The sequence below is a fragment of the Argiope bruennichi genome, chromosome 4, assembly GCF_947563725.1.
Source record: "Argiope bruennichi chromosome 4, qqArgBrue1.1, whole genome shotgun sequence".
Lineage (NCBI taxonomy): Eukaryota > Metazoa > Arthropoda > Arachnida > Araneae > Araneidae > Argiope > Argiope bruennichi.
Window position 1 is genome coordinate 18481610 of NC_079154.1, and position 26805 is coordinate 18508414.

The window sequence follows — 26805 nt, forward strand, 5'->3', positions numbered from 1 at the left end:
TTTCACTCAAACAATTAATAAAGCCTTCTCTCGTACCTGATTGGTCAGGTACCTTTCGTAATATCTCTTATTGGGAATAATCACAAATTTTTTATAACTCATAGAAAATACCGAAGCTAGAATATAAGAAATATAGGCAGGACAAAGAGCTGAATTCTTTAGATTTTAGTTAGTATCTACGCATAATTTAATTTTACCAAATCATGCGCAATGTATTAATGTAAATCAGAAATTCAACATTCAATGACTTTTTATATAATGAATGAATTTTATAGAATGAATATGCTTCGGTACTCTTAAGGTTACAAAAAGAATTTGTCAGAAATTGGATCATTTATTTATTTCTATCTTTTTTAATTTCTTTCATTAGTCACTATGAGAAAGAGGTTCGAAACTATTGCTTGATTACAAAAAAGTTAACGGTATCCGTGAATGTTCTGTTTATTTTTGTCTCGTAAAATTAATGTCGGTCTGAAACTGACATTACGCTTGCGATTGTATTCATGTTTTTTCGTGTTTTCTAGAAGATATAAATTTAACGCAACGTTACTGTTCATTCCACCAAGCAATTTCTTTAGTTAACTTGCATCTTATTTTTATTCAGCTGCTCAAATGGCAGACATGCAATCTTTAAAAGCCGAAGAAGGAGAATCGTCATCCACTATAGTTGTTGAGGCTGAAGAAATTGAACCAGCTGTATGTACATCAAATAATTAATCTAAGCATGTTTCACTCAAAAAATAAATGTTTCAGATTTGAGTATATATAATTATATATATCTGGTACAGGATTATGGATACAGGAGATAAAATCTGATCAAACATTATTCGATGGCAGTATTGTTATTTCTTTTGTACAATTAACAATCACTTGGATTCGTTTAAATAAAGTGACCGTCATATTTTTGAGCGTTAAAGTTTTAATTTTTGCATTTATCATTTATTAGAATCTTCTTTTAAAGACATATGAAGATTCTATACTTTTCTAGAAAAATCTGAGAAGCTATGATTAATCTTTTTTTAATTATATAAAATAATAATTTTCCAAATTTGAACAAACTACACTTTATAATTAAAATAATAGAGCTAGATAAAATCTGAAGTATATAAAGATCAGTTTATTTTAATAAATACTATAAAATAAGAAAAAAGCATTAATAATATGGAAAAAAAGATTGGCGAAATTGTTAATCTGCACCATTTCTTATCCATAGATAAGGTGACCATTCGTACTGATTTTACCAGTACAGTACTGGTTTTCAGGGCATAAGTCCTGGTTAGTCATTAAACAAAACCAGTACACGAAAAGTACTGGTTTTAGATTAGAAAACATTAAAACAAAAGAAGTAATAAAATAAAATTAGAACTGGCAACCCTGATAATTCCATGTGATATTGTCAGGTGTCACAATCCTTGTTGATTGTCAAAAATAATTTAAATGCAACCTGTATGGAATTCTATGAAAATATACAGGAAAACAAAAATTTGTTAAAAGCAATTCATTCCTCAGAAAAATATAAAAAAACAAACAAAATTAAATAACTCCTTATGTTTTATTATGTTATTATATTAGGTATGGCTTATCATGTTGTTTTATGTTTATTATGTTTTATTTTTATATTGTAAAATCATGCAACCTGTATGGAATTCTATGAAAATATACAGGAAAACAAAAATTTGTTAAAAGCAATTCATTCCTCAGAAAAATATAAAAAAACAAACAAAATTAAATAACTCCTTATGTTTTATTATGTTATTATATTAGGTATGGCTTATCATGTTGTTTTATGTTTATTATGTTTTATTTTTATATTGTAAAATCAAATTTTAGTTTTCACATTTCTTGTGTTTAAATAAACGCAACATTTTTTGATATCTAAAAGTTCTTTTTAATTTATTTAGTTAAACAGGTTGGCCGTTGGGTGAATTTTTGATAAAAATTTATAAAATTTGGGCGTGATTGGTCAAAATTCATGTTGTCCTGGTTTCAGGTTAAAAAAAATGGTCACCTTATCCATAGATAAATATATTATTATTAGTAATTAACATATAATGTGAATAAATAAAATCTGCAAAAGTTATGTTATAGTAAGGGGGGGGGGGAAGAGAACTTTAAACTGTAGACTTAATATCCGTGTTATGTAGGAAAATTAGATTTGAGATTATTACTGTATATGCTTGCTATGCTATATAATATCTGACAGCTGTATTTCTTCTGATTATAATTAGGTTCTCACCTAATTATAAAAGAGTTGCAATTGTTTAATATCACTGTGTTGTTTTTCTAGAATATTCAATACATTTTATATTTTTGTTGATGATGTTTGACATTAAGATGAAATTTAATTTTCAATTAATTTTACATTTCTTTAATTACTTATGTATTATCTTTAATATATAACTAATAATTTATGTTTATATCTTAAAAAATTATTTATAAATAAAGAATCAAAGAAGGTGGTATTTTCTTTGAAAAATCTGGTTTTATTAAATATTAAATGTAATGTAAATTATTATATTAATATTAAATGTAAAACAAAGCACATCTTAATTCATATTGTGTAAAGGACATGAAAAATCAACTTATAAGAAATTATAAATTAATAAACTTATATTAATTATTAAAATTAGGATATAAGTGCATGATTTGATTATTATACAAGACAGATGAAAGTGATAACAGTTTATTTTTATGAAAATTAGCTCATATTTATATATAGATAATATTTATGATTTTTTTTTATAAATAAACATTTAAGCCTGAATTTTAATTTTATCAGTCATGATCGTAACATTTATATAGTGGCTTTTTCAGAGTAGAATTTCTACCTTCTGATTTTTATTTTTCATACTTATTTTCACAATGCATAAACATGATTTTATGATGATACAGTAGGTGTGTGGTTGATGAATAGTTTAAGCTACTCGTATACCAGACCATAAACATTTTTATGAAACATTATATATATATATATATGTGTGTGTGTGATATTATTATGATAATTCACATTAACTGTAATATATATATGCCAACAAATTTTTATCACTGGTGTGGCTAAATAGAAGAAACTTTTGAAATTTTTAACTTCAATTTATTTTATTCTGAAGGCATTATTTAAACAGATAAAAGGCAGTAAGAGATATGTCAGTCCTCGTCGCGACACAAAAGCAGGAGTCCAAATTCCCACTATGAAATTTTGATAGTATTTCCCTTGACACATGCAGACCTAGGAAAGGGAAATTTAGACATATCTAAAAGAATGTTGGAAACATTAAGGATTTCCATCCCTGCTGAATTCAGCAGTCCCACAGTGTTCATGTTGAATTAATTAAATTAAAAAGTAGGAATTGTATCGGGAAACAAAAGAACATTCCAAAATGAAGAAAATATGGCTTAAATTAAAAAAATCAGAAATTCAATCAAGATCTCAATCAGATTAAGAGATATCATTACAGAGAATGGAAATTGATGCAAAATTAAACATTCAAAGTTTGAATTCTTATGTATTTATGTCTGAAAAGTGCATTTAAAGTTTATTTCAGCTGTATAAATAATTTATACTTTCTAAATTTTTGTTAGTAATTTTTGTTAGCTATAAAAATTAAAGATAATATTGAAAAATAGAGTTAAGTAGCAAGAGTTGTGCTTGTCAAAGAATAATTGTTAATTTATGCTAATAAATAATGAATGCTAATGTATATAGATAAGCACAGTAAAAGATACATAATATTTCATTTCTCTTTCGTTTTTAAAGGTTACTAACAAATTCTAAAAAGTCCCATAATTTCTTTTAAAAAATATGATAAATTTATAATTATTAAATATTCAATTAATAAATGTCATATTTAAAAGATATTCACTAATTGATCACTTGCTGTATAATATAAAGAATTTAAAAAGTTACAGTTTTTTTAAATATATAATAATAATCAGTAGATTAATTATTTTTAATTTCTGAAAACATATATTAATGTAATTCATTGCAGATACAGCAGCATTTGCATAGATTCTCAAAAACCACTCAAAACATAGTAAATCAGCCATACCGTGAAGAAATTTTGTTTACTTCCAATAAATAAATAACAATTTATTGCAAAAATTTTGACAACTTATTTAACTTTTAAACATTCAACAATGCAAATGATGCCTCAATATCAAAATTTAATCAGTTGAAGATGGAATGTGCTGTTTAAAAAAATCATTGTATAAATGAATAGCTCTTATTAAAGCTAATTATCTTAAGTACCAATTGCCTAATTATTTTAGCTAAAACATGCAATATTATTAATATTTATTATAGTGAAATCAAGTATCTCTTATTGCAGTTTTATATTAATCACATAAGTTTTACTGATTCGTCAGTCTTTCTCTAGTCATTAATTAGGATTTTAATATTTTAATACATTATTTTAGAATAAGGAGGAAAAAGCATATTTTATATTTAATGCAATATTTGGAATGGCATTTCTATTTAACCACATTTAATAATTATTTTTTTAAATATGAAAAATAAAATTTCATGATAATTTCACATTAAAAAGAATATTGTGTGTGTGTATATATATAAATATACATTTGATGATAGTTTATTTTATTTGATAATTATTAATTATATGTTGGTAATAGCATTATTTCTCCTTGTTTTATCATATTTATGAGGAGGACTGCAAGTTTTGACTTTGGTCAAAGATTTCTAGACATTATTCCTTTTTATAAGCAATTCATATGTCATCACAAATGTGTCCCCACTTACCCCTTGTGCATCTATTGTAGTTTTTTTATCATAACCATTCTATTAGTATGTAAAGAGTGTCATTAAGAGAGAAAAGTGAATTTGATTGGGGTGAAAAAAAACCTTATCTTTACAATCATGAGAAAAAGTTGGTTCCACAGTTTGAAGGATTAATTTTAATATATTTCTGTTTAAATAAAAATAATAAACTATTTTGGTAAATATTCTTAATTAAATTAAGACTTATTCCGAATTGTATTTTCTATTTGCAGGTAGTCCCAAGTGTTCGAATGAAATTGAAGAAACCTAAACCTAAGAAGAAAGTTGCTTGGAGTTCTGACACAGTCGATAATGAGAATATGAATAAAAAAAAATCCAAATGTTTGTATCAATTTAAAATTATTACTCATACTAGTTACCAAGCCATGAAATTATTTTAAATTTTCTTTACTTCAATTAACTATTTCTTGATTAATTTAGAAGAATATTGTTTTTTTATGTATCTTTTTATTATTAAACTAGTATATTATAAACTTCTTTACCTAGATATTACTTATTTGTTTTTTAAAACACATTTTTAAATTTTATTTTTTCTTTATTACCTAAAAATAAATGCCAAAAATTAACTAATTGAAAAAATATATAATATAATATGTTTTATTTATGGAGAAGTCTTTTGTTGCTTTGAATATTCCAAGATAATAATATTGAAATTTATTAAAGGTATAATTTCAAATAAAATTATTATGGAGTTATGAATATGCCAATTTATATAATGGTTAACCTTTTTGTTTTCTTCCCAATATAGAAGAAATAAATAATGCAACATCCAATATCAAAAGACCTTCTGCCCTGTGAACTGAATACTTTGTCTTTCTTTTAAAATTTTTTTGTGTTTCTTTATAATTTTTGTCCTTTCTGTTACTGAGTTAAGTGTGAATTCTTAAAAATAGCAATTGAAAACATTGAATTAATTGACAAGCTTCCAGTACTGGCCAAATCATTCCTGACCTTAAATATTGGGAGGAATTTCTTCAATCTAACTTACCATTTCACCCATGTGGTTTTAGTTGGATTAGTTTATGATTTAATATATAGCAAATCAACACTGATGTATTTCTACGTTAGATTCTAAAATTATGTTTTAAAAAAAATCTAATTTTATCTAAGATTTGTAAAGAGTAGAGTAAAAGATATATTTTAAATTATTTTTAATGTTTATGTAACAGACATTTTGATAATTTGTTTTTGTATCTTTTTAATATTTTTTATTTAAGCTTTATAAATCTATTTTATTACCTTGACAGAATCATATTTAAATAAATATATACCTAATAGTGAAATCATAAAAAAAAATGTGTGTATTCTAACTTTGTTACCCCCTTCCCCTTCCATTCCATTTGCTTTTAGCTATTTTGCAAATTTAGTTTTAGAAATAATACTAGAAAATTTTCTTTTGCAATTTATTATAGTATGCAATTGTGAAAGTATATTGTTTTTATTAATTTTGGGATATTTCTGTGTGTTGATTCATGATAATTTTAAAATTATAAATGTTCTTTTGTAATATTGAGTTAAGAAATTCAGAATAAAATGTAAAAAATCTCCGAGATGTGTCCTTGCATAATATATTAAATATGAGAAATAATAATATTAATTTTTTAATTTATAGGTTGTTGTATATATGAAAAGCCTAGAATGTTTGGTGAGAGTTCTTCAGAATCAGATGATGATGAGTGTGAACACTGTAAAGGTCACATTGAAAAAAAACATCATAGCAAGCCCAAACCATCATCAGATGAAAATCACATAGATCATATAAGTAAGTATTTATTCATGCCTATTTAATATTTAAGAAACTAGAGATAAAAAAAAATTTATAGTTTAAAAGATAAATATAACTTGCCTTATTTATTGTACACAGTTGTGAGCAAATAAGTTTTGCTTTTGTGTTTTCTAAAATCTGTCAAACAGTTGTATGTGAAATTTTGCTAATATAATAATCTGAATATTAAATATTTTTAATTTGAATCTTTTTCTTCAATCTCTTCAATTTCCTAGTAACGTGATAATAAATATCATGTAGAATTCATTTTTTTTATCAGAATGATAAATTAAAATTGATAATATTTCTACATTTTTTCATTAGAAATGCATGTGTTTTTGTCTTTAATAATTGACAGTAAATGATTTTTAAGGCTTGAAATCATTTAAGGACTTTATATCTGTAATATATATTCAAAATGTAAAAAAAAAAAAAAAAAAAAAACTGAACATGTTTGAATTTTGCATTAAAATTAATTTTCAAATTATTATATTTTTAATTATAATTTATTACCATGTGAGTACATATTCTTAAGGTATCACAAAGAGAGAGATAGAGAGTTTTTGAGTGATGTCCCAATTTTATACAAGATATTATAATTTTTGGCTTATATTATTTGATAACCATTTGATTTTCCTTCTTCACATTATCAGATTGAAAAGAGGTGTTCTAAGTCATTTAATATCTTAAGAATTCTACCCAGTACTTCTTGGGGTGTAGGCCACTCCTGCTTACTTTGTGACTAGTAAAGGCCTTAATATTTATCTAGTCTGTGATAGATCATGGAAGTTATGTAGCTCTGTTCTTCTATTTCAGTGGTTCTTAACCTTTTTAAGCCGCGACCCAAATTTGAGAAATATGTTCATGTACGCGACTCAAAAAAAAGTCAATTTTTTCATTGCTTTATTTTAGATCGTATTTTTAAAAAATCTTCAATCCTACGATGATGATTTTTTTTAACTTACAAATTTTTTATTTATTTTTTTAATAATAAAGATAAACAAAAGTACTTTTCGATCCAAGGAAAATTTAATTAATAATCAAGTGTTTTTAATAATTTTTATTGACCAAATTAAAATATATTTATAACTTTTTGAAAATAATTGACATTGTAACTTATTCCTAAAAGAAAAAGAAATATCAATACATATGTTAAGTCTTTTAAATTTTAAATGCAAGTCATACAGTTTTAATGAGAACCTTGTGCTTGAATACATTTTGAAAGATCTTCAAACCTCGGTTGAATGCTTGTCAAGGAGCACTTTATATCTATTTCAGGATTTAACTTGTTCCGGTAATTGTTTTTGATTACACACAGAGCCAAAAAACCAGCCTCACACATATATGTTGTTGCAAAGGGCAATAATACTTTTAGGGCTTCTTTAACAATTATTGGCTTTTCGGTTTTTAATTTTAACCAGAAAGCACATAAAGATTCAGTGTTTTTGTAGAAATTGTATCGAAGTGCTTGGTTACTTTGTATTTCTATTAATTGTTCTTGAAATTGATTAATATTAACAAATTCCTCATGCAAATCACTTACATCAAAATTAAATGGCATTCGAACCCAATTATACTTGAAAACATCGTCTGCAGGGAAATATCGATCAAAGTCTGCTATTAGTTTTTCTAAATGATTAATAATAATTTTCTGTATTTCCAAATCTGTGATATCAATATTATTGTCTTCAACAAGTAAATTAAGAGTCGGGAATGAAGCAAGTTTCTTTACTTCAACCTTATTTCTCCATAATTTGAGTTTATTTTTAAAACATGTCATTTTTTCAGTTAATTCAATAATAGTATGATTACGTCCTTGCATAGACGTATTTAGATTATTTATTTCAAATAAAATATCTGACAAATAAGCAACTTGAGTAATCCACTTCAACTCGGAGAATTTAGATGCTAATGGGTGTTTCTTTTCTCTCAATAATTCGACTTCTGTCCGTAATGATAATACTCTTTGAACAACTTTGCCGCGGGACAGCCATCTAACTTTTTATTTATTCAAGTCGTCATTTCTAAAATGTCTGAAATTTGGTGTATTACTAACTTTTTTGGTTCGACTCAGCGCGACCCAAGAAATATGCTTCGCGACCCATAGGTTAAGAACCGCTGTTCTATTTGAAATACCACAATTATATTCACCAAAAGGTTTTGGAAACATTCTGTGAATACCTTTTATACCTAGTTTATATATTGAATCTCTTGAACCATTTCTGTTGTTTAGAATATGCTATCCCTCTTTTATTTCTTCCATATTTTCACTAGTGAACACCATCCTTTGCATGGAACATTATTAAATGACAATGATAGTACTACTTAAATGCTTGTTTTTCGTGTATTCTTGATTTTAGAAAGTTCGTACGCAATATGCTTCCAGAAGATTTCTTTGACATAAAGATTCACACAAATGATGGTCATGACCATTTTTTACAGATGGAGGCTAGAATATTATACCTTAATCATTTGAAAGTTTTACAAATTCAGATTTTTGTAATTTTGCTTATTTCACATGTTAAATTGTTAATCAATATTAACAATTTTATTAAATCATATTAACCAATTTTTGCTAATGATTCCAAATCCTTGAAACATATTCTTATGTTTTCTTTATTTTATTATTTTTCTATTATTATTTTCTTCTTATTATATTTTTTCCATCTCTCTTTCTTTATTTACTTTTCTTTTATTATATTCTTATTATTTTATTCTTCTATTATTTTTTATTCTAATTTATTTTATGCTGATATACATGAATTTGCCTCAAATATTTGATCCTATTTTATGCATTAATTTCATGGATCTTTTGAAAAATTTAAATAATTCATTTGCTGACAATCTATTTATTAAAGATATCTTGAACCTTTATCAATGTTTATTTTCAAGAAGTTTCCACGTTTTTTTTTTTTTTTTTTGTGTGTGTGTGTACCTTCTCCAAATTTAAATGTGTAAGACAGCCTGTTACTTGTATTTGTAAAAGATAATTTAGCCTTTTTAGTACACATCTAGTAGCAAATACCACTATGCTAATTAATTACATTTTGTATAATTCCAAGGATTTTTTTTATAGTAATTCCTTTTAATATCCAGTAACCAAGAGCAAAATATACTTGCTTTGACAAATTTTGTTTTGCAAAAAGGGACTTCAATGTATCTTTTTTGAATACTTCAATACATAGTAAGAATAAAGTATGTTTAGAATATTTTGTGTTTTTATGAATTTTATCAAAATATATTTTTCTTTTTCAGGCCCTGATAATAAAGAAAACATGTAAAGATATTCTTAGTCAGTATTCAAGATCATTGTACATACTTGTATATAATATTTATCTAAATGGATTTGTAACTGGATGTTTGAATTATAATTGTTATTACGGAGTAATTTGTTGATAAATGATTGATTGTATGCAAATAGACTGTAGTAAGCAAAAGAAATTCTCCTTTTACATCCCTCAGAAAACTGCCAGAAACATTAACTTTTAATTGTTTAAGAAACTGCAGAAGAATGTTTGTAAAAAGAAGATATATTAAATATTAGTTTTGAATGCAGTTTGTATTTATAACACAAATTGAAAAAGACATGAAAAAAAAGCTGCATGTATTAAAATATACAAACTAGAATTTGCATTATCTTTACTCTAGTTTTGCATGTATTCCACATATTATTTATAGTAATTATTATCTGTTAATCAGTTTATACATGGAAATATTTATTATATTTATTAGAAGTTCCAGCAACTGCTGTTTTGCATTAATTTTATTCATTGGTATTTTTTAAATTGACAAAGTAACTAAAACAATCATAAAAGCTATATATATATATATAAAGTAAGATTCTAAATTTAAACTATGTTTGTGGTCCACTTTATAATTTTGTCTGTTATATACTCAAGTTGGGAAGAAAAAAATTATGTAGATAAAAATGTAAAAGATGTCTATGCAAGATTTAAAATCAGACTATTATAATATATTTCGCAATCAATCTGATTAATTCTGATCATCATTTATTTTCATTTTTCCATATACAAAGTATATTAATAAAGTATTGTAATTGTTAAAAATTTTGATGGATTTCCCTATTGCAGATCTTGTTGAGTTCAAAACAGACATTTTTGGAATTATTTCTGTCTATGAGCTCAGACTTGCAATTTTTTTTTATATATATGAGGTCTTTATGCTAAATTTGTAGATTTTTATCAAATTTTGAATGAAATCCATTCACATGACATTTGTTTGTCTGTCATACAAGTGAATACAATAACTAAAAAAAAATTGCTAAATAATATTTTGTTTTTAATTTTAAAATCTAAAGTATAGATCTGTATTTTCAACAAAATTCGTAAATGTATGTATTTTTGCAACCTTGTAAATGCAGTAATCAAAATCACAATGACTTATGCAAATGATGTTTGAAATTTAATCTTTTCATTAAAATTGTAATCCTACTTCAAGTTTTGGTTTTAATTGGTAATAAAAATTTATAAAAGCCATCCAAATGGTGTACTATATTATGAAACAAAAAAATGCTCATGTGTTAGATTGTGAAAATAAAAGTCTGAGCACTCATTTAGTTCACAGCTTTGTCTTAGGATCATATTTTATGCAAGAAAGGGGAGAGTAATGCATTTATTAGTGTGCATGTGAGAAAATATGAGTGAAGAGCTTTCCCCCTGGTTTTATGTATAAAACAGATTTTAAGTTTTGCCTAAAATTAATCTGGTACAATAAATTTAAGGATTGCAACAAAATGAATGCAAATAATATGCTCAATCTCTTAGAGAAACACACTTTTGACTTTGATTGTTATTATTGTTTGACTTATGGCTATTATACAAATATTTTTGTGATATAATATAAAATTTTATATTAAATGTCCAACCTTTTATCTGCTTCATCTATTAATTTACATATATTTTTACATGTTCATCTCGATAAATTTCTATTCAGCTTAGAAATTTAAAAAATTATTCATTGTTGTCTGTAATCCTTTTTTATTATTATTATTTGTATATGTGTGTGCATGAAAATTGGAGATAAAATTGTTCCACACTTCCTTAGGCAAGTCCTAACAGATTAAAAAGAATAATAAGAGAAATTATGAATTTCACAAAGATTGGGTTAATCCTAAAATACCTTTAAGAGAAAGAAGAACATTTATTTTTTAATCATTATTTTATATCATCCTAAACAGGGCTATTTGAGCTGCGACCATATAAAAAAATATTAAAGTTGGTTTTTGTATATTGTCTCAAGTCTAGAAATAAAAATAGTAAGAAAAAGTGAAGATTTATAAAACTATTTACTATTTCTGTTTGGTTTAACTTTAGTTATTGTTAATAAGTTATGTTATTATTGTTTCTATTCCTAGCTACAGAGTTATTAAAAAAATAATTTTTATTAGAGATGAGGTTAGAAAATTTTCTTTTCTCTCAAAAAAGAATTCACGAGTAAAAAAAACTTTTAAGAAACCTGTTTGAAATTATAGTAGTGAACAACTTAATTTTATTTAATATGTGTTGTTTCCATTATATAAAAAAAATGAAGATGTCACATTGATATATAAATGCAGTGAGATTTTTTTAATGAATTTGAAATTTTATAATGGATAATAAAGTTTGTTGCAAAGAAGAATCAAGAGTAATTGTACTTTACAAAGATATAAAATTCATGTGTATCAGAAATTGGTCTTTTACATATTTTACAACTGAGAACAATTTGTATAATCCTTCTTTTCAAATTGAATCATTACAAATCTTTATGACTTCCCAATTATTTGTTACCGAGTTACAACTTATTAGTTGCAGAGATGGTTTTCTCTGTGTAATTTAATATAATGTTGTGTTTACTACACACAGTACAATTGTTTTGGACATGTCAAATCTCCAGAAGGTATATGATTCAATATAGTTTTCTAAAATCAAATGAAACATGGTGAAAAGTGTTAAATCAATTAAATTTATACTTCTTAAATTATACTTACTCCCTTTTGATATCATATAGAAAATGTCATACTGCTGGGGGGGGGGGGATATTTTTACTTCAGTATCATCTAAATGTCAAGTCTAATAAAAATATTAACAATGTATGTATTTTTATAATATCATTATTATCATTGTAGTAAATAATTCCTTGTCATTTACTATTACCAATTTAAAAAAGAGAATAAATAATATAAATACCAAAATATTTTATTGACAAAAAATATTTGAATTGCTGCATAAAAACTGCACAAATCTTAGTCCTTTTTATTTACAGAATAAGAATATTTTGAATTCTGTACATGCATTTGTCAGATGCATTCTTTTGGTTTCCAAACGAAATCTAGAAAGAAAAGAAAAACAAATCTAATAATCTCAGCAAATAATTAAAACAATTTCATTTCAAATTTTCTTTCCGTCAATGTTAAATTCTCCTAGACTTGATAATTCTAATTTCTGAGGACACAAGCACAAAAAAATTGAGTAAAATAACAAATAGAAGTCATGTGAATAAGAAACTATTAAAATTTTTCTGTTGCTGAAATATATAGTTATATATATTTTTAATTTATATCTAATTATCAATGGATTTTTGACAAATTTGATGTTATTACATTAAGTATTAATTACCATTGATAACCAATCAATTCACTGACATTAAAGATCATTAAAATTTTCAATTAAATATTTTGAGCAACAAGTCATATGAAGTGTAAATTTTATAGTCTGGTCTTATGAATCATATTCAATAAAATATTACTGACACTCTAAATTTTAAATTTAAAAAAATATTTCAATCTTTTGTGAATCAAATATGATTGAGTTACGAAACTTTGAATATTTTTATTTTATAACAATTTCACTTTTAAGCTAATCAGCCTTGGGAAAGCTTCAAGTGTTGATTGGGCATCAAGATGGTCAATGGAGTGGTCAAAAGTCATGCATTTTTATAAAACATATTCACATTTTCATAACTTAACAAAATTTTAGTTGCAAAGGAATTTAACTTTTTTTATTTCAAATGCTAGTATCTCAAGGACATTTCATTAAATATGGTATAAGACTGAAGATTTATATAAAAATTTAAAATGCATAATGCATCAGAACATGTAATGTCTGAAACTACATAAAGTATTTACTTCACTAAAACTACATTTACTTCACTTAGACAATTTTTATTATTAGATGTCTGTAACTAATACTAACTGTTTAGAAATTGGCTGTTAAGCTCCAATTAAAATGGTTATCCTTTATCCATAAACCATGTGTGCCTTAAATAATTCAGAATTATTGATTTAATCATATAGATACTTAAACAAATCACAGAAAACTTTTTGTTGCACTCATTTTTCTAGAAAATATATTTCATATTTATCCTTATATTACAAAGACATGCTAAAAATTGAGTTTAATTGATAGTGAGAGTTTACTTTATCTTTTAATTTAGTCTTGTCAAAGTTAAATTTTAACATGCGCATGAGATGTACATGAAAGTTAAATTTTATTTTTATTTTACATTTGGTATCTTTCGTGATTAACTAGTTTATTAGAAATTTTGGTTCTGCTTACTTTCGAGTAAATCTTTTATGCATAAATACTAATAATTCCCTTCAGAAAATATTTCTATGCATCAAATTAAAGGCATATTAACTTATTAAATAAACACCTGTTTTATCCATTGTTTATATTAATCATTTTAATAGTCATGACCCATGATATCATAGCACTTAAAAACTTAATTGTTCCGTTCATTTTTCTCCTAGCTTCTGCTGTACTGTAACTTCAATTCCTTAATTGTAATGCAAATTACAGGGATATTAAACACATTCTTTAACAAATAGCTTTTGCCAATGAAAAGAAAATAACAGAATAAAATATTGGTTGAAACAATGAAAACTGTTTGAATTTCAAAGCAACAATTGTAATTCATAATAGGAAATTAGATAAAAAATATTTTTTTTTAAGTCTGCATAATTATTAAATTAATATCATAAAAAGATAGATTTTTAAAATAGTGAAAAATCCGTTTTTGCAATGCTCTATCTTGGGAAGCTATGCAACATTTTGAGAAAATGTCAAAATTTCACTTAGTTTTTAATGAATTAAAATAATTTTAAAACTGCACCAAGGTCTTCATTTTCAAGTCCCAAAGAATATCTGAGTAATTTGTAATTCTATGTCTAATGGTCAGTCCTGCAGAAAGCGAATACATGCACATTCATCTTTATTGTATAAGTTAAAGTTACTGTGGTTCAGCTATTATCAGATGTTGTGGTATTAGCATTATATTATATTTTGCATTAAATACAGCAAATGTTTTAATAATGTCAGTTCATAAAATAAGTACTTGTGATTACTTTTGTTAAGTATATGGCAATATTTTTCAATGACAAAACCTTAAATATGTAAACCTCTAAATTATAATTTATTCCAAAAGTATATGAAAATAAAAACTTTTATCTTAAAATGTTGACTATTCATTTTAAGAATTTTGAATAGGGGAATTATCTTACTTTTATGTAGTAGTTTTTGGACTTGAAGAATTCTTTAAGGACTTCTGTAGTTGCAATTTCTTCTGAATATTTCCTTCCTTGTTCACTTTTGAATAATTTTTGGCATTTGCTTTTAATTTCCTGAATAGAAGTAGACAGAAATTTAGAAAAATATATTTTACTTACTCAATAGTAAATGGGAAAAAAAAATCAACAAAACCATTATAATTGTATATTATAGTACTATATACAGTATTCTGAGTATCCGGCCTATGTGCAGAAAGGCAAGCCGGATAACAAAAAAGCTGGATAGAGAGGCGTTATATGAACTCAATTCTTTGCGCACCAATACCAGAAGACAGTTTTAATATGTTTTATATATATTTATATAATACAATGCATGTTTCAAAAATTTATTAGAGGAAATGTAAGTTAAAGGTTATAAACTGTTGAACAAATGAACTCAATTCTTTGCGTACCAATACCAGAAGACAGTTTTAATACCAAAATTCACTGTTAAAATACATATTTTCTCAGTTCTTATTGAGTATTAAGCCCTCAATTTATTTCAAGCCATATAGAATGTGAAAGCGACTGCGGCAAGGTGAATCATAGAATCAGTTGCCGATAACGTATCGAGTTAAAATATAAGGCTCCATTCTAAAAGTTTATATATGTTTACTGTACGTACTGTGTAGTTATAATAAGGAACAGCGGCAACAACTGAGGTCCGTTACACACTTGACGGAACAATGAACAACGAGCAGAACGCTGCTCTTTTCCTGTCACAATTGTATTTTGCACAAGACACGTAGGGAGAACGTAGCAGAGGCCCGATTCCAATGTCTTGGCAAAGTAGCCAATGCAACACCTTGTCTTCTTCATTTATTTACGATAAAAGGAAACTACGCCGGATACTTGGGAGTGCACTGTATTTACAAAGAAAATTGCATTTCAGCTTAGTAGAAATCATTTCATGAGACATGTATGAAAGTGGATGTTATCTCATTGTATACAGTTTAAGTCCTTGCAGGGTTCCCACTCTTATGAAAGAAAAAATGAATTAAAAAGAATGAAAAAATTAACTGAGAAGAACAATTTTTTTTAGAAGGAAATGTTTACTACTAAAAAGAAAGAGAGCTAAAAAGGTAATCGACAATTGCCGAGACAATGTAAAAAAAAAATCCATCTCTATGTTTTCAAGATAGAAAAAGAGCTTAAAAATTATTTTTTAAACTTTTGTATATGCAATTTAGCTTAGTTATATTAACGTCCCGTTGTAAAGCAACACTAGGGTTATTTTGGGAACGGACCTCGTAATTTTGAACCGCGATCAGATGACGAGGACGGCACTTGAGCTGGCACCCCCCCCCCTCTCCACACCACACTAGCGGGAGGACATATGGCCTGACGGATTTAACGTGTAACAGACCCGACGGTTCTTCGGTGGAATTGGGTCTCAAGCCTGAAATCCTACGGCTCACGAGCCGAGACCTTACCATCAGACCGCCGCGGCCCAATGTATATGCAATGACTCCCCTAGAAAAGTCTTCCAAAGGATCTAAGAACATCCCTAATAATAATGAATAGTGAATTAATTTGTCTAATGTGCTTATATAGTGGAAATCAATGATATATTTAGTAAATAAAAGTAAATTTATATATATATATATATATATATATATATTTTGTCCAATTGCTTCATGGTTAATAGCATTTTGGTTCAAAAGCTTTTCTATATTCAGAATTTTTGTTTTCCTGAATATGCTAAAATAAAAATCAAAAAAGCATATGAATTTAATATCCTAAATTATTTCCATGGTAATTTTCTTTCCTATAATTCATTTTTTGAACTCTAAAAATAAACTAAAATAAAAGAGACGTCAATATCCCAGGAAGAGGTGCCAATAATTTTCTTTATAAAATTATTTTTTGCAAGGTTGTTTTTGAGAATAGATTTGTATCTGGAAACAATCATCTTGAAGAAAGATTATTACAGTAAAGCTATGATGAATCTAAAATTGATTTAATTTGTTTACCATATTTTTAATATATATTAGGTTGAATATCTAAAGATTACTAATTATTGTTCCGTTCAGTCTACAAGTATCAGCAGGAAAAAAGAAAAAAAAAAGAAAAGAAATAAAAAGAAAAAGAAACTTATAACAAACCAAAACTTACCGGATTTTTGAATCAGCAATTGTAAGTGCATTTTTAAATGATTCAACATACACTTCTAAATCTTCGTTAGCAACGTCTATATGCATTGGTACAGGCATCCCAGCAGATTTTAACATCTTTTTAAAGGATGAACTTTCAACTTCAGTAAGTAATGTCAATGCTGTACCCTTCTTTCCTGCCCTAGCTGTCCTTCCAATTCTATGTACATACCTTTTAACATGAAGAGGAACATCATAGGAAATGACACAATCCACATCTTCAATATCTATTCCTCGAGCCACTAAATCTGAACAAACTAAAAGATCCAGCTTACCAGCACTGAATTGTTCTAGAATTATTTTACGCTGTACAGGTCTGTTGACTGAAGATATTTCACGTACTCGAAGGATACCCATTTCTTCTAAGATGTAATGCAAACGTTGTGCTCGTTCTATACTATCCATAAAACAAAGAACTTTTTTGAATTGGTTTTTCTTAATAAAATGGCAAAGAACTAATGGCTTGGTATCACTTTTACAAACAGTATAATACAGAGTTAAGTTTTCTGGGATAGAGCATTTACCAATCCATCCTTCTGACTTGGCTTCAGTGGTGAACAATTTTGGTTTATACAAAGAGAGTGTATGGAGTTTTTCAGGATCGTGAGAAAGTGTTGCTGAGTAAAGTAATTTCTGTAAAGGTTCATTGATGTACCCGTAATGACATGCAGTTGATGGCATAAATGGTATTCTTTCTCCTCCAACTGAGTAACATAGACAATTATGTGAACTGCAATCTCTATATACAGCACTCTCTATTTGTTTCAACCATCCTTTTTGTATGTCGTCCATCATTCGGTCTGCTTCATCAATTACAAGAAATCTTAAATGTTCAAGAGAAAATCCTTTCGTTCTAGAAATATGATCAAGTATTCTGCCAGGTGTAGTGACTATTATGTCAACAAGACTAACAGTCTTTCTGATTCCTTGTCTTACTACAGCATTCTGCTCTGCAGCAAATGATTTCTGACCTGTGAGGAGAACAACTTTAAGATCCGTATCTCGAACAAACATTTCAAATACTTTGTAAACCTGAATGGCTAATTCACCAACAGGAAGAACTACTAATGCTCTCACAGCTGTTACGGTCCTACTTTTTAAAGATTGTACAATAGGCAAAACAAATGCCAGAGTTTTGCCACTTCCTGTAGGAGCAGAAACACATAAATCAGATGGACGTTTGGATAAGCAGTGCTGATCATTTTGAAGTAACCATGGTATAACTGCAGACTGAACTGGAAACAAATAACTAATTCCAGCTTCTTGCAAATTCTTTTTTGAGACATCATCTAAATATGGAACGTCTGAAACAGGAATTTTACATTCATCCAAATCAATCCCTATGATTGTAGGATTACTTAACCATTTTGGTAAAACAGGTTTGATTTTTTCAATATTCCTATCTTTTATTTGGCCTATTGTGCAAAAAGCTTCATTATTGTTCTCTGTCTCATTTTGAGAGTCTGGTCTTTTATCTTCTTTTGATTTACTATTTTCTTTTAAAGTGTTTGAGTCATCTGAATTTTTTTTAGATAATTTTTTACTTTTCTTTTCGTTACTTGTTTTATTCTTTTCTTCTGAGAATGGAATTTGGAGAGTTTCCTGCTTACTTTCATTTAAATATTGTTTACTATTTTCTGTATTACTAATTAAATGGTTCTGAATTTCTTTACCGACTGTCTCAGATAAACGTAGTTTCTTTTGTTTAGGTTCCTCTGAGCTTTTTTTAGGTGATTTTTTACTTTTCTTTTCATTACTTGGTTTATTCTCTTCTTCTGAAGAAGGAATTTGAAAAGTTTTCTTATTGCTTTCATTTAAATACTGTATATCATTCTCTGTATAACTAATTAAATGGTTCTGAATTTCTTCACCAGTTGTCTCAGATAAATGCGCCTTTTCTTGTTTGGATTCATAGCGTTTTTCTTTAGAAGTATTTAGGTTCTCTGCTTTTTCAATATTCTCAGAGAAATCAACAGAATCTTCATCATCACTGCCTAAATATCTACAAAAATTGAATATATATATATAAATAAATAATACAACAATCTATATAATTTTCATAAGTCAATTTTTAAAACAAATTCAATTCATTCCAAAAATTATACTTACGCATATTCTTAAATTTGTACAGTGGCCTTCAAAAGTTAAAGTACAGCATGTTTTTCTAAGCTCATCATTAAAAATGGCATTAACATTAAAATTCATCGTTTATATACATGATACTAACGAATTTTTTAAAAACTTATGCAAAAACAATTGCTATCACTTTTAAAGAATTTAATACTGAGAGAAAATGTTCGAAAATCTAATCGTAATTTCATGTGTAAGTTTTGTGCAAGATTGTTAATCTTCAATGGTTATTGTCATTTTCATTCACAGAAGGGTCTAGAAATGTCTAGAGAAGATTGTTAGTCCAAATCGTTAAGATGGCAAGCAGTTGGATGGGTGAAAATAGGGCTGCCACAAGCCGATGCAGCTAGGCGTCTCAATGTAACGCATAATATTGAGATCAGTTTCAATCCGATTATAAGATCAGTTTCAATCCGAGAATTCTGTGTCTAGAAGACTTGTTTCAAAATGACCATGAGTCACAACACTTGAGGGATGCCACTATTTAGCTCTTTCGACCCGAAGGAGAAGAAATATTACAGTGTCCCAGCTCATGGCAAATCATTTTATGGCAACAGGGACAAGAATCTTAGCAAATACAGTGGAAAGACACCTTCAGAATACAGGTCTGTATGCAAGATGAATAGTTATGTGCCTCCCCCTTGCAACGTAAACGGGGCACAGAGGACCCCGTTTACGTTGGTTAAAAGAACACGTCTCCTAGACTAGTCAGCAATAGGCTTACGAACTCTTCACAGACGAGTCCAAGTTCACACGGAAGAATGATTAAGTTCATCAGATAATCTGGAGGGAACAACACACCAGATACAATTAATCCAACACTGTTGAAAATCACAGCTACAGAAGTTGTGGAAGAATAGTTTGGACAGAGATCTCTCTCGGTGACCACACTGACCTGTATTAATTTCATGGAGAAACTTTGAATATTGAGATACTTTGTGAGATACTGAGACGAGATCCTTGATTCATATGTCCGTCCATATGCTGTTGCTGTTGTTGGTAATGATTTTCTTCAGATGGACAATAATGCTTGACCGCATGGAACTAGGCTTATTGAAGACTATTTTGAAAATCATGGAATGGCCAGCTCGATCCCCAGACCTGGTTCTGATAGAGCATCTTTGGGACTACCTTAGAAGATAGATTGTTCCTTTAAGTCCTCCTTCAAGGTCGTTAGAGGAGTTAGAACAAGGATTACTCCGCATCTTGTCTTCGGTTCCCATTTCAGTGTCCGACAACTTAATTCTCAGGATGGAAAATCAATGCGGTCAATGCATTGCAGTCAGAAATATACATATTTCTTATTAGAAACCTGTTTTGTAATGTTTCCGCATAAAACTTTCATGTAATGTTTTTTTCCAAAAATAGTTCTTTGCCAATCGAGCATTTTTTGTTGTAAATCATGTTTGTACAGAACTTGAGAAAATTTCTATATAGCATTCATTAAAGAAATATATAGTTCCACATTTTCTACAAATGTCTTGTTTCTTTGTACGTTAATTCTCAAATTAGACATAAAAGACAAGTTGTACGTTTGACTTTTGGAAGCCAGTGTATTTAAATATAACTTCTGAATATTCATTGAAACTCATAAGAAAAGTAATACATCTTTTTATTTAGAACACAGTTCACTCAATTAAAAAAAATGAAGGTGATGCCTGAAAAAGAGGGTACATTCATTCAAAATCTTTTAATTAATATCAATTTACGGCATCTTGCAGAAAGAAATAGAAGGCTTCTCTCTTTTTGCCACTATTTTATTAGATTATTTCTAATTAATTTTTTGATCAACTCAAGAATTCAGAATGCAATTTTAACCATACATGCATATAATGAGGATAACAAACTGGTTTAAACATGCCACACTATAATGCAGGTTTAACATGAAGCAAGAATTGCTGATGTTTCTAATTAAATAAGGCATTGAACCAGAGACTAGAATTGCTACATTCCTACTTTAAATATTTTTAAATAAGAATAAATATTAGCATTATCATGTCTTATTGCAGTGTCTTCATTACTGTAAAAACAGCATCTCACATCATTAAAATATTACAATCACTAATTTTACATGGCATGAAAAGTGTAATTTTATCTATGGAATTCAAAAATTTAATTTAAAAAATCCTATGAAGGAGGAAAGGGACGTCTTCAGGTGAAAACCGTTTAATTTGATAGCAGTTTAGTTATATTAACATCCTATCTGAAAGCAACATGAGGGCTTTTTTGAGGTGAACCTCAAGATTTTGAATCCCAGTCAGAAGATGAGAACAATACCTGAACTGGCATTCCCTTCTTCAAGCTTGTACAATACACCAATAGAAAGACATTAGATTTAACATATACCAGCCCTACATACACAACAGATCTTTAGTGAAATTAGGTTTCGAATCTGGAGCATTCTAGCCCAAAAGCTGAAACTTTATCACTATAATAATGTATCAGATGCATAATATATTCGAAATTATCAAATATTATTATACTGTGTGACTATATTTATTAAAATGATATGGATATATTTACTAAAATCAAATTTTGGTAGACATTAAAGCTTTTCTTAGCCTTACACCTGTCAGTTAATTATGCACATGAACATTCCTTATGGAGTCGAGTCCAATGACATCATAATCATATAAAAAAACATAATAATCCATATAATTTATCTTTTAATTGCACTTAATCTTTAGCAATGAGATTTTATTTTTCAATTCCACATATAAACTAAGAATGTAATAATCAGGATCTTTTTCCCTAAGTTTTCAACAGTGGAAAAATAAAATCACGATTAAATATTTAGATAAATAATGAAAATAGTTTTACTTCCATTCCAGCAATGAAATGTATTGATAAAAATTTTGCACAAAAGCAAAAAGTAAAAATTCAGAAAAAAAAAATACAGAATAACTTAATCGGCATTCAAAAAAAACTGAAGCTTTAAAAATGGTGTAAAAACTTGTATGATTATTACAAGAATACATTACAATTACAAAAATATGCCAGAATTTAGTTAAATATTTAATTTATTAAAATTCTTTTAAATTGCTCCAAGTTGCTCATTTCCAATTAAAAAAATTTTTTTTTCATAAACTGTAGACATAGAACATTCTCCATTATTATTAATAGAGATATAATTTTAAATCAATATAATAATAATCAATAACAAAATTTGCCAATAGGGTACTTTTCCGTTAGATGGGCACAAGCGAAAAATCGCCAAATAATGCAGAATTCCGCCAAATTTCTTACGCCAAATTAGAAGATCTTTTTATTGCATTTATTTTTTCAAAGGAAGCCATATTGTTTGAAAAGGATATTAATAGTCACAGGAAGACTTTTTTTTATAAAAAAAGTCAATGATTTTTCTTGAGTTCTTCAGTCAATAAAGTAAAGCTTCCTAATGAACAATAGAATTGTAAACTATCTTGTTTGAAATTATCTTCTTTCACAAGCAACTTATAATATTTTGGAAATACAGACCAAAATCCAAGAAAAATATATTTGCAGTTATTTATTTCTTTGGACTCTATTATTTTGTTGATTATTATGAGAAAGCAAAGGGGTGAATTTCCTTCATTTTAGTTCTTGTATGGGAGTGAATGTTTTCTTTTAACTACCTGCTTCAAAAAGTAATACAAGTTTAAATGCATTTGTGACTGATTTTAAACTGGATCTTAATAGTTTTTTAAAAATTATTTATTTAAATTGAGAAAGACAGTAAAAATTCTAACTCAAAATATCTGATTGCTCATTATTTAGAATAACATATAATTGAAATATTTGTAAGAAAAAAAATTAACATTAATCATTCTTTTATGCTGTTATCTTATATTTTTAAACGAGCAATACTTGTATATATATATTTACTAGCAGTACCCGCACAGCGTTGCCAGTGGTATAACATCTAAGAGGGAAAATTAGCTTTAGACTTTAGTCTAGCCTCTACCCGATATGACATGGGCATGTTATGCGGGATCAAAAAGATATTTAGAAATTATAAAAAATAACTACAAAACCATTTTTTACAGCACACATTCAGAAATATTTAGGGCTAAGCTTTGATATACAGTCATTTTGCGCCTTGCGAGGTTGGTCATTTTTCGGTGGCGCTTTTGCTACCGTTACCCTATTGCTGCCGTTCTCACCACATTCAGCCATTTCGCTAAGATTTGGCGATAAATTATTTTTTTGACGAAAATGGCTGTTTATCAAAGCTGTTCCTAAAGTTGAACAATATGGACAGACTATAGACATTGTTTCTATTGAAACCAAAGCATCATTTCTGTAATCCACACATGGATCGAAATTCAGAGCGGAGTACTCCTTTTCGGACCAAATATCAGGAACGTTTGTTCTTTCACTTCTTCTCCTGTGTCTCAAATTTAAAAGTCTTTTTATTGTCCATTACATTACAGTTAAAAAACTGTATTACTATACTAGCCGCCTTTGGTGACCAGCCGGTTCGCCACTCTTAATGCACGTTAAAATTTTAATAAGTAAATATTTCATAGAACTCCCATTTTAATTGCTTCTTCATTAAAGTATTTTAAAACTTCAAATTTCAATAGTCATATAATTCCCTCATAATATTATAAAGGCCTTCAGCCATAACGTAATATGTATCTCTATAATTTTCTATTAGCTCCCGTAGAATTTATGCTTTAAATTAAAGTGAAAATGATTAAACTGTAATAAATATAATTTTTTTTTTTTTTTTTTTTTTTACTGAAACGAAGCATTTTTAAAAAAAATATGAGTACTGAAAACAGAGTCGCTGAGTATTTAAACCTTACGGATACTAAAGAATATTTTTCTTTATTTATATAATATCTCAAGAAGTTTTCAACAAAATTTTCTCAGATTCATCATGAACAGATCAATTAATTAACAATGTTTAGCTTTAAATGCATCAAACACTAAAAAAAATAAGCAGAATCGTTTGAAATAATCTGTCGAAAACATATTAAGCCTTCAAACCCAAGTCCGTATCCATTCTCAACAATCAGAACACAATGCGCATGCGTGAATTTTCAATGCCAATTATGGTAACACAAATGCGAGAATTTTCTACGCCAGTTAGGGTAACGCTATGTAGATTAGAAATTTTTAATTCCCTTAATTCTGTTTTATTTTAATTCAAAAGTACTTCAGAATGAATCTCAAAGATCGATTAATTAACAAGTTTAACTTTAAATGCATCAAACCTGAAGAAAATAAACAGAATCGTTTGAAATAATCGGCCGAAAAATGTTAACCCTAGCCTCATTAGTGTGGGGAAAGAAAACTGAAGCCTTTCTCATTTGGTAGTGGGAAAAATAAAATGATTTTTTTGGCGGGAAAGTTAGTTTTTAATTATTAATTAAAAATTCAAAAAAAGTGACCCCAAGTGCACATGCCAACCTCCAAGGTATACATGTACCAAATTTGATAGCTGTAGGTCAAACGGTCTGGCCTGTAGAGCGCCAACACACACACACATTGAGCTTTATATAAGTATAGATAGATATAGATAAGACTGTGAAAAAAAAAATTACCTCATCAAAACCTAAGAATTTAATCATTTGTTGTGTTTGCTTTCCATTTTTTTCATCTCAACAAAAATTCTTTCATTTTTTTTTTTCTAGAAGTGTAACAGTATTTTTCCAGAAAATGTCCATGAAATAAATTATTTAGGCATAGGAATTTGAATACTGAATTTGACAGATAATATAATCTTTTATTTGGCTAGACAATGGTAAGTTTGAAAAATGTTTCCTTGCATGTATTAAATAAATATCTTTAAAAATTTTGAAGATTGATTTTGTTTAGTATGTGTTTATAAAATAAAGATTTTCTTCATATCAAGTATTCATCCTGAATTGTGTGTGTGTGTGTGTGCTACAATTCATAACAAAAATTTATAGCTAAGAAAAAGGGGTAATTTAATAAATGTTCTGATAACTTCAAAGTTTCAATGGCACTTTTTTTTTTTTTTTTTTTTTGTAAAAATCATCTATATTTATTCAAACAATTTTTCTGATAATGAACTACCAGCAAGCTTGCAAAAGAAAAATCTCAAAGGACAACAAATTTTACACTTTGGTTAACCAAACAATTATACAAAATGCTGTACAATCAGACTGCTTATTTATTAACTCTATTCTTAAAAAAAGTTTGACATCCTAAAAACAATTGCAATCATGATGCAAATAAATGTCTACATTACAGACTCAATGAATTACTACAATTTTGGCATAAATAATAATGCCTCACTTAAAAAAAATCAGTATTTATTTAACATCTGAAAAATATTCCAAATTGAAGATATATCAGCAAAACAGTTCTTTGATTTCAACTTTTTTTTTTCATTTTTATTTATTATTATTATTATTTTCATTTTTACACTTTTCTCTTTGATACCTTCATTCTGAAATATTTTAAACTGTTTTGACCTTTTTGAATTTTTTACATAATTTTAATATTCTAATTGCTATAAAATATTACTGAGTTTTATTTTGCTGTGTATAGTAGCTATATGCCAAAAAAAAAATGATGCAAATATATAGAGGGGAAAAAAACATCTTTAGATATGTTTACTAGCAGATGATTTACTGCAATTGAATAGGAATCATAAAAAATTAGGTTTTTGTAAAAGTTTCAATTCATCAACAAAAATGATTAAAATCATGATTCTTAACATCATTTACATCAGTAGTGAGCACTGTCGTATTAAAACAACATCGATGAAACTATTTCATAGAACTGTATACAGAGTTAACATACTCTATAATATAATTATAGTTAATATAGTATATTTCAATTCTCCAATCTGGCAATAGACGTTAAATTAGTAAGAGAAAGTTATCTAAGCAAGCACAAATTCCTCCTAACTTCAAAGTCAAGCAGCAAAAAGATGTTTGATTTGCCAACAGATTTTAACATGCATACCAACCCCAAAATATGAAGGTTATTTGATGCAATCATACCTCAAAACCAACGAGCTTCGGATACTGTATCCGAGACAACCTCATTAACGTTTTTTTTTTTTTTTTTTTTTTTTTTTTTTATAAACATTAAAAATATGCAATGTAAAAACAAAAACAGCGATGCTTTTATATATTTGTTTTCTTGAAAATAACTCATAAACACAAGATATTTTATCCGACAGTAGTGTAAATGAAGGAAGAACTCGCTAATCAAGAATAAAAATTTGTTAAGATTCTGACAACGAAAAAAAAATTCAAACCATACTTGGATTAATAGTAATAGTAAGTGAAGCTACAGTTACCTTTGCATAAAAAATAAATTATCTGCCATGATTGTTTCCGTTGTTTGTTTTCTGAAACTGCAGCAACTATAACAACGTGCATTCTGAGATCACGGCTACAGCGAAGAAAACCCATTCATATTTATTCTGTAAAGGCTGAATTCCATTCCTCTTGCTATG

At 27.5% G+C, this 26805-nt stretch overlaps 2 protein-coding genes across 2 annotated transcripts; one reads left to right on the forward strand and one right to left on the reverse strand.

Moving 5' to 3' along the window:
- The first annotated feature begins 450 nt into the window (after positions 1-450).
- Positions 451-12097, forward strand: LOC129966997 (E3 ubiquitin-protein ligase PPP1R11-like). Its single transcript, XM_056081628.1, has 4 exons — positions 451-696; positions 5005-5113; positions 6405-6554; positions 9813-12097. Exons 1-4 carry the CDS (start codon positions 613-615, stop codon positions 9836-9838), a joined length of 369 nt encoding a protein of 122 aa, XP_055937603.1. The 5' UTR covers positions 451-612; the 3' UTR covers positions 9839-12097.
- Positions 12098-12741: 644 nt separating this feature from the next.
- LOC129965745 (ATP-dependent RNA helicase DDX51-like) lies at positions 12742-26759 on the reverse strand. The gene is made up of 4 exons (XM_056079897.1): positions 26647-26759; positions 17215-19254; positions 15055-15174; positions 12742-12884 (listed from the first exon to the last, which is right to left on the reverse strand). The coding sequence occupies exons 1-3, from the start codon at positions 26673-26675 to the stop codon at positions 15057-15059; spliced, it is 2187 nt and encodes a 728-aa protein (XP_055935872.1). The 5' UTR covers positions 26676-26759; the 3' UTR covers positions 12742-12884; positions 15055-15056.
- Between the last annotated feature and the right edge of the window lie 46 nt (positions 26760-26805).

Coding starts and splice junctions, on each gene's coding strand:
- LOC129966997 (XM_056081628.1), top strand. CDS start 613: ATGGCAGACATGCAATCTTTAAAAGCCGAAGAAGGAGAATCGTCATCC. Junction 5,114..6,404: donor GAATAAAAAAAAATCCAAAT/GTTTGTATCAAT, acceptor TTTAATTTATAG/GTTGTTGTATATATGAAAAG. Junction 6,555..9,812: donor AAATCACATAGATCATATAA/GTAAGTATTTAT, acceptor TTTCTTTTTCAG/GCCCTGATAATAAAGAAAAC.
- LOC129965745 (XM_056079897.1), bottom strand. CDS start 26,675: ATGGCAGATAATTTATTTTTTATGCAAAG. Junction 19,255..26,646: donor AATTTATTTTTTATGCAAAG/GTAACTGTAGCT, acceptor CAATTTTTGTAG/ATATTTAGGCAGTGATGATG. Junction 15,175..17,214: donor ATTGCTGATTCAAAAATCCG/GTAAGTTTTGGT, acceptor ACTTCTATTCAG/GAAATTAAAAGCAAATGCCA.